An 8,447-nucleotide genomic window follows, 5' to 3' on the forward strand; every position below is an offset into this window, starting at 1 on the left:
TCTTTTCGCCGCCAATGGCACGAAAATACAAACCTATGGAGAAAACGCATAGCATTGTCACTGGGATTGCGACGAAACTTCGTGTGGACTTTCGTGATAGCTGACGTCAACTGCGCTATCATCGGATCCGACTTTCTTCAACATTTTGACTTACTCGTCGATATGAAACGACGCAAACTCATCGATCGGGCTACGCTGCTGGAATCAAAATGTCACGCGCCCCAACGTAAAATCAACGCGGTTTTATCCTACGACACGAGTAACCAATACGCTACATTGCTTCACGAATATCGCGATCTCGCAACGATCAACTCGAACCGGCTGCCAGCAACATCCGAAGTAACGCACTTCATCTCGACCAACGGGCCGCCTACTCACGCCCGCGCCCGACGACTAGCGCCCGACAAACTCAAAGCTGCACAATCCGAGTTCTCCTACCTCATCGAGAAAGGAATATGCCGTCCCTCAAATAGCAACTGGTCCAGCCCTTTGCACCTGGTAAAGCAAATGGAGAGTGGCGTCCGTGCGGCGACTACCGAGCACTGAACAACGTAACCGTGCCGGATCGATATCCTATTCCGTACATACTGGATGTAACGAGCATCTTATACGGTAAGAAGATATTTTCGAAAATCGACCTGCAAAAAGCATATCACCAGATTCCTGTCGAACCACAAGATATTCCCAAAACAGCAATTATCACGCCTTTTGGGCTATTCGAATTCTTGTTCATGACGTTCGGTCTGCGCAACGCAGCGCAAACTTTTCAACGTCACATAAACAACGTCATACAAGGCCTCGACTTCGTTTTTGCTTACATCGACGACATTTTGATCGCTTCAGAATCCGAGGCGCAGCACGAGACGCACCTCCGCACAATCCTCGACCGCCTTCGGAAGGCACATCTCACCGTAAACTTTGAGAAGTGCCAATTCGGTAAGACACAACTTACATTCCTGGGACACGACATCAGTCAGCACGGCTTAAAACCATCCGAAGCCAAAGTGGAAGCCATACGGCATTTTAAAAAACCGCTTATCGCTAAAGACCTAAAAAAGTTTCTGGGTATGATTAATTTCTATAGGCCGTTTATCCCACGAGCAGCCGAGAACCAGCACATACTCCAGACGCTGATCCAAGGCAATAAAAGAACGACAAAACCCCGATACTTTGGTCTACAGAAGCCGACTACGCATTCACCGCCTGCAAGAACGAGCTTGCAAACGCTACGTTGTTGAATTACATGGCACCAAACTCACAATTAACTCTAACCACCGACGCGTCCGACGACGCTATGGGGAGCCGTAGTACATCAGGTCATCAACGGGCAGACACAACCACTGGGATTCTTCTCCAGGAAATTCACATCGACGCAAAAGAAGTACAGCACCTACGATAGAGAACTGACTGCCATCTATCAGGCCGTTTTGCACTTCAAGTACGCACTGGAGGGCAGGAATTTCGTTATTTTCACCGACCACAAGCCGCTTATGTACGCCTTCAGTCAAAACAGCGAAAGCATCACCTCGACGCGCTCGGCAACTGGATTTTATCAGCCAATTCAGCACCGATATCCGGCACATCTCTGGCGAAGAAAACAACGTGGCTGATCTTCTCTCACGCATCGATGCCATCAAACACATAAACTTCGACGAGATGGCACTGGAACAGGAAAACGATGCGGAACTACAATCGCTACCAAGTCTGACGCCGAAAACCCATCTCACTAACAAAATTGTCTCTTGCAGGCTCAAACAAACAATTGTACTGCCACGTCGCCAATAACCATACACGTCCGTTTGTGCCCAAATGCCTACGCCAAACCGTGGTTGAGGCCCTACATTCGCTGAGCCATCCGGGAGTTAAGGCAACAAACAAGTTGGTCGGAAAACACTACGTTTGGCCCCGCATGGCGAAGGATGTCGCTAAAATCGTACGCTCTTGTATCCCGTGCCAGAAGGCCAAAATCCAACGTCACACCAAATCGCCACTAGGAGAGTACACCGCCAGCGACACCCGTTTCGAACACATAAATATCGACATAGTCGGCCCGCTGCCTTCATCGAACGGATACCGATACTGCCTCACGTGTATCGATCGATTCTCACGATGGCCCGCAGCAATTCCTTTAGTAGACATCACAGCAAAATCTGTAGCCAACGCACTGATATCGGGCTGGTTCGCTCAGTACGGTATTCCTCTTCACATCACAACCGATCTGGGTCGACAATTCGAGTCTACATTATTCCAAGAGCTTTCCAAAATTTGTGGTTTTAAGCACCTGCGGACGACGGCGTACCACCCACAAGCCAATGGTATGATCGAACGCTGGCACAGAACGTTAAAAGCTGCTTTAAAATGCGTCGATCCAATCAACTGGAGTAGTTCCTGCATCTAATCCTACTCGGCCTACGCACAACAATCAAAAGCGACATCGGGCTGAGCCCTGCGGAAATGGTTTATGGCACCACACTACGGGTGCCAGGCGGATTTTGCACCGAGCACACAAAACACACTGAGTCCGAGTTCACCGAGGCTCTTCAAAAAACCATGTCTCAACTGCCAACCACTAAGCCAGTGCACCATCATACACCGCAAGAATTTGTCCACCCGGACCTAAACCATTGTACCCACGTCTTCGTTCGAGTGGATCGAGTGAAAACCCCGTTGGAAGCAAACTACGAGGGTCCTTTCGAAGTGGTAACAAAACACGACAAATATTTTACACTCAAGGGCCACACAAAGGAAAACAAGGTTTCCATCGATCGACTTAAACCAGCTTACATCTTCAAAGACGTACCGCCTCCAACACAGGAGCAGACGACAGCGCCAACTGCTCAGACACTCGAGAAAGTGTCAAGATCAGGACGACAAATCAGATTCCCAGCAAAGTATCTTTCCCAACTGGAACTCTAGGAGGGGGGTACTGTGGCAACCCCTTTCAGTTCTCGTGATCAACAAAACTCGATAACTCACGCGAGTATCGATATTACGGGAGTACATCTCCAGGAGACACACTCTCCCTCAATAAGTTTCGTCAGCTTCGTCCGCCGCCACTGCAGAGTCTTTGCCGCTTTCATCTCCCGATCATCTTTTTAGTTTTAAATATAAGTATATAGTAATCAATAAACATAAGGCAAAGCAAAACTTGTTATGCCTTTTCAGCTAGTTCAAATGTTACTTCTTAGTGTGTTATTAATTTATCCGTCCGTTCAGACCGGCTGCGCCAGTTATATATGTTTGACATATATATACATGAGTTGTATTTCAATAAATAAGAATGTACACAGTGTCGAAGATTTGAACTGGTTTATTCAGAGAATTGATACAAACTGAAGTCAAGCTGTGCAAGAAGTGCTATTTTATACTTGGATGTTGGCGGCAGCCAAACCGTCTGAGTTGTTTATAATTACGTTAGCATATTCTGACTTTGGAGTTGTGGTTAGTGTTTATATTGGGACTTGGGTTGAGATTCGTTATTAGTTTCAGTTGCAAGAGATTGTTTATGTTTACGTTAAAGAAGCTAGCAGTCCCAGTTTGGGTTATTAATTTATAGTGAGAGCTTGAATGTTTATGTTTACATAATTGACGATCGCAATCCCGATCTAATGGAATGCTTTGTATGTGTTAGTGTTGGGTAAGTGGTAAGTGGTGACAAATGAGATGGGAAGTGGTAAGTGGTGACAAATGTATAACTCGCGTCTCTATGGCGACTACAAAATTGTCAAACTCTTCTGGTAAACTTGAAAGCAATATAATAGCCTGTAGCTCATTATTTAACTGTATATCAACCGCAGCGAGTTGATCGACAATTTCACAAAACACATTTATGAAACTTGTCGTGCTTTGACCCTCCGTCATGCGTAAGTTGAGCAACCTTTTATAAGCGCAACCTTACGTACAGGTCCACTTGGCTGATGGATCTCTTTCAGCTTATTCCATGCTTCACGTGCCGCTATACAACTTTTGATAGCACTCAATTGTGATGTCTTCACACTCAACATGATCATGGCTAATGCTTTCTTATTAGACATCTGCATGAGACCACTCACAACATACGTCTCATTGAATACATTCGAATAGAATTGAATGGAATGAGTGGAATGCAAGAAATGAATCGACATTGTATCAGTATGAGTTCGCGTTTTTGCTTCATAGCGTGCGACGTTGAACGAAATGAAAGAGAACGAATGAAGCGAAAAGGGAAATGACAAATTTGGCACTGCGTAGTATATTCGAGTAATTCGAGTTGTTGCGTGCAAATTCGGTCCATTCTTTTTCTGAGGCCTGCAGTTCAAAGACGCATTCATGGACACTCTATTAATACAAGAAGCAAGCGAATCTGTATGTATTTGTAGTCCACTTTTTAGTTTAATGTTGTTGTTTTAATTTATATGTATTTATAACAAGTTGTTTCTTTGTTTTCTTCGTGCTAAGATATTAACATGCGTTTTATATTAACCAGTGTATTTGTGACCTGTCCATTAGTGTTTTCTGTGTTATATTTTTCAGAGGTAATTCAATTTGTTTGAAATATATATGGGTTGTGCAACTATCGGTGGATGTCAAAGAGAAGCTTAAAAGTGGGATGTACACCTTAATTGAAAAGTGAGGCAGAAGCGAAGTTTGGCAATTTTTCTCCAAAATTAAAACCAAAATGGAGAAGAATTTGTCGATCTTGTAACTTGTAAGACGTGCTATACTGTTTTGAAGTTTGCAGGAAGCACTTCTAACCTGGTCAAACACAAATGTTACGTCGTTAATGCCAGTAAATTCCGTGACGCTGCTCTAATAGATGTAAACAAAGCAACGAAAGACGAGGGCATATCTGTTGTAACAAAATGGGTACTTAAGAACTGCCGCCCACTTAAAATTATTGACGACTCTGGCATTAAAAAGTTTGCATCGTTTTTAATTAATGTTGGGGCAACATATGGTGCAAATGTCGACGTTGATAAGCTGTTACCACATCCAACAACCGTTTCCCGAAACATGTCAACAATATATTCCTCCCACTTTGGCCCAATAAAAACGAAATTGAAAAATACAAAGCCTTTGGGTATGCTATAACCAGTGACATATGGACCGACAACTATTTAAAAACTTCATATTTGTCGTGCACTGTCCATTACATAAGGGAGGGAGTTTTGGTCGATCGCCTTATGGCCATGAACTCAATGAAGGGCTCGCCCAGCACAGGTATATTAACCCAAACTTTATGTGTACAAGTAAAATTCAAATTTATTCTTTGTCAAGGTGTCAATATACGGACAAAAATAGAAGCAATCTTGAAGGATTTTGGATGTGACCTCGAATTTGACAAACCCGTGGTTGTAACTGATCGTGGGTCGAACATGATAAAAGAATTTTCGGACTCGGAGAAAATTAATTGCATCAATCACTTGCTTAACAACGCTGTGGAAAAAGCTATTAATGCTATTCCTGAGATGGAAAATATTGTCTCAAGTTGGAGCAAGCTGGTGAAATATTTTAAAAAGTCTGGAAATAATTCATCGTTAGGAGTGTCTTTGAAGAGCTTTTGTCCAACTCGGTGGAATACCGTCTACTACTTGCTAAAGTCAATTGAAGTCAATTGGGTAGAGGTAACAGATATTTTAAAAGAAAAAATCAGGTCTGCAGAGGTGAGGGTATTAACATTAATCATTTAGGTCCAATTGTACGATTGCTGGAAGCTTTTGAGAATGTGTCAAAAAACTTGAAGCTTCTAAACGCCCAACAATTCATCTAATTTTGCCAAATTTAAATAAACTAAAGAAAGCCTGCCAGATTGATTACTATGACACAGACATAATAAAAGCCTTAAATTCGAAGTCAATAGCCAAATTTTAACAACTATAACTCCAAATTTGACAAAATACCACAACATAGCCTTGTTCCTTTTTCCTCCAACAAACAAACTTATTCAATTCACACCGACTAAGAGAGAGATCATAATTAATGATTGCAAAATTATTATGAATCACTTTCTCCAAAACAATTGCGAAATTAACAATATAGAACCCCAGTTGGTAAACGATGAATTTGCAGACAATACTAGACATGGTGGAACAAGAGATTGATCGATATTGCAATCTCAATGTTGCATACACAATTGACTTCAATGCTTTGCTTGGTGGCATATGAACAAGGATCTTTTTCCGCTATTGCACAAGACAAGCTGCAAAATATTTTGCATTCCAGCAAGCAGCGCGGCTTCGGAACGCACATTCTCAAACGCAAGAAATTTAATTACTGAGAAGCGTAGTCAAATAGCGACTAACTCAGAAAATATTAACAAAATAATGTTTTTGCATTCCAATTTAAGTTAGATATAAGGTTAATTTAGAAATAACTTCAAGAAAAACAATGAATTCACATACATATATTTGAATTAGTTTGTAATTGTTAATTTAGAAATTACTTTAAGAGAAAATCCTGAATTTATGTATAAATTAGTTAATAGCCTTGATGTTTTAGAAATAAGTTAAATAAAAACCATGAATGTAAAACGCATTTCAATTGCCTACTACGCAATGCCTAGGTTTCCCTTTATTTACAGTTGCAACTCGAATCGTTCGAATTCAGCGTCGCAGTTTTCTGAGTTCTCACTTCATTCAATTCGTTTCTCTTTCTCTATTCTTTGTGCGACTGAGTCGTACGTAAGCGAGTCAACTCATTCACTTCAGTTTGGCTTTGCTTTCAAATTCACTCAACTCATTTTGAGCATTGTGCATTTGCATGTGATTTTTGCCACTCATGCAGACGTCTATTTCTTAACCATTGCCGTCCTATTGGCGCCTTCGCTTGCGCGCCTCCTTGTGGTTCCTCGGACACAACATCCCATAGCTCTGCATGTATCAGCACACTCTTCATTTGGATGCTCCAAGCATCATAATTGTTGCCCTCCAACTTTTCTATTTGATACATCGCACTCATTTTGCTATTTGCGTCACACCACAATTCCTTGCGAATGTCTTTATAATTTCACCACAGTTCGTAACTGCGCACTTCACTACCAAGCCGTGCCTGGGCCCATAAACTGTTGAACCGAGTTGGTTCGGCAAGTCTTGGCTGAAGCGTAAAATAAAACACGTCGTTCTGCTTTAAGTATTTATTCGCAACTGTGTATATTAAATGTTAGTTTACATAGTTATGTGCAGTGCAGATGTTAATGTTAATGCACTGCTACTTTTAGTTATCGATATTCATATGCGTACATTGATATTTTTAACATTCCCAATTTCCAAATTTTCCTGATTTTTAAATTTTTACCAATTGTCTAGATTTTATGTTTTTCCAATTTCCAAATTTTCCCGATTTTTACACTTTTTTAGTTTACAAAATTTTTACGATTTTACATTTATTCCAATTTTCTCGATTCTTACGTTTTATCAATTCTCAAAATTTTCCCGAATTTTAAAGTTATTCCAATTTCCAAATTTTCCAAATTTTTACATTTTTCGATTTCAAAAATTTTCCCGATTTTTAAATTTTCCAATGTTCTAGATTTTTACGTTTTTCCAATTTCCAAACTTTCCCGATTTTACAATTTTTATTTTCCAAAAAATTTTCCGATTTTTACATTTTTTTCCATTTTCAAAATTTTCCCGATTTTATATTTTTTCCAATTTCCAAATTTTCCCGATTTTTAAATTTTTTTTTATTTCCAAAATTTTCCCGAATTTTAATTTTTTCAATTTTCAAAATTTTCCCGATTTTACATTTTTTCCAATTTTCTAGATTTTTACGTTTTTCAATTTCCAAATTTTCCTGATTGTTACACTTTTAATTTCCAAAATTTTCCCAATTTTTACATTTTTCCAATTTCCAAATTTTTCCGATTTTACATTTTTGCAACTTCCAATTTCCCGATCTTTAAATTTTGTCAATTTGTAAAATTTTCCAAGGTTTTACATTTTTCCAATTTCCAAATTTTCCCGATTTTACAATTTTTAATTTCCAAATTTTTCCCGATTTTACATTTTTCAATTTCCAAAATTTTCTCGATTTTAAGTTTTTTCCAATACACAAATTTTACATTTTTCAATTTCCAAATTTTCCCAATTTTTACATTTTTCGATTTCCAAAATTTTTTCGTTTTTACATTTTTTCCAATGTTCTAGATTTTACGTTTTCCAATTTCCAAATTTTCCCGATTTTTACACTTTTTATTTTCCAAAATTTTCCCGATATTTACATCTTTTCCAATTTTCTCGGTTTTACGTTTTATCAATTTCCAATATTTTCCCGTTTTTAAATTTATTCAATTTCCAAATTTTCCCAATTTTTACATTTTTTTTCGATTTTCAAAATTTTTCCGATTTTACATTTTTCCAATGTTCTAGATTTTACGTTTTTCCAATTTCCAAATTTTCCCGATTTTTACACTTTTTATTTTCCAAAATTTTTCCGATTTTACATTTTTTCAATTTACAAAAATTTTCCCG

General features: G+C 39.2%; 1 protein-coding gene across 1 annotated transcript; it reads left to right on the forward strand.

Annotated features, from left to right (window-relative positions):
- The first annotated feature begins 2,454 nt into the window (after positions 1-2,454).
- LOC132797839 (uncharacterized) lies at positions 2,455-2,916 on the forward strand. Its single transcript, XM_060809608.1, has one exon. It carries the CDS (start codon positions 2,455-2,457, stop codon positions 2,914-2,916), a length of 462 nt encoding a protein of 153 aa, XP_060665591.1.
- The last annotated feature ends 5,531 nt before the right edge of the window (positions 2,917-8,447 follow it).

The sequence above is a fragment of the Drosophila nasuta genome, unplaced genomic scaffold (assembly GCF_023558535.2).
Source record: "Drosophila nasuta strain 15112-1781.00 unplaced genomic scaffold, ASM2355853v1 ctg277_pilon, whole genome shotgun sequence".
NCBI classification, from domain to species: Eukaryota; Metazoa; Arthropoda; class Insecta; order Diptera; family Drosophilidae; genus Drosophila; species Drosophila nasuta.

Coding starts and splice junctions, on each gene's coding strand:
- LOC132797839 (XM_060809608.1), top strand. CDS start 2,455: ATGGTTTATGGCACCACACTACGGGTGCCAGGCGGATTTTGCACCGAG.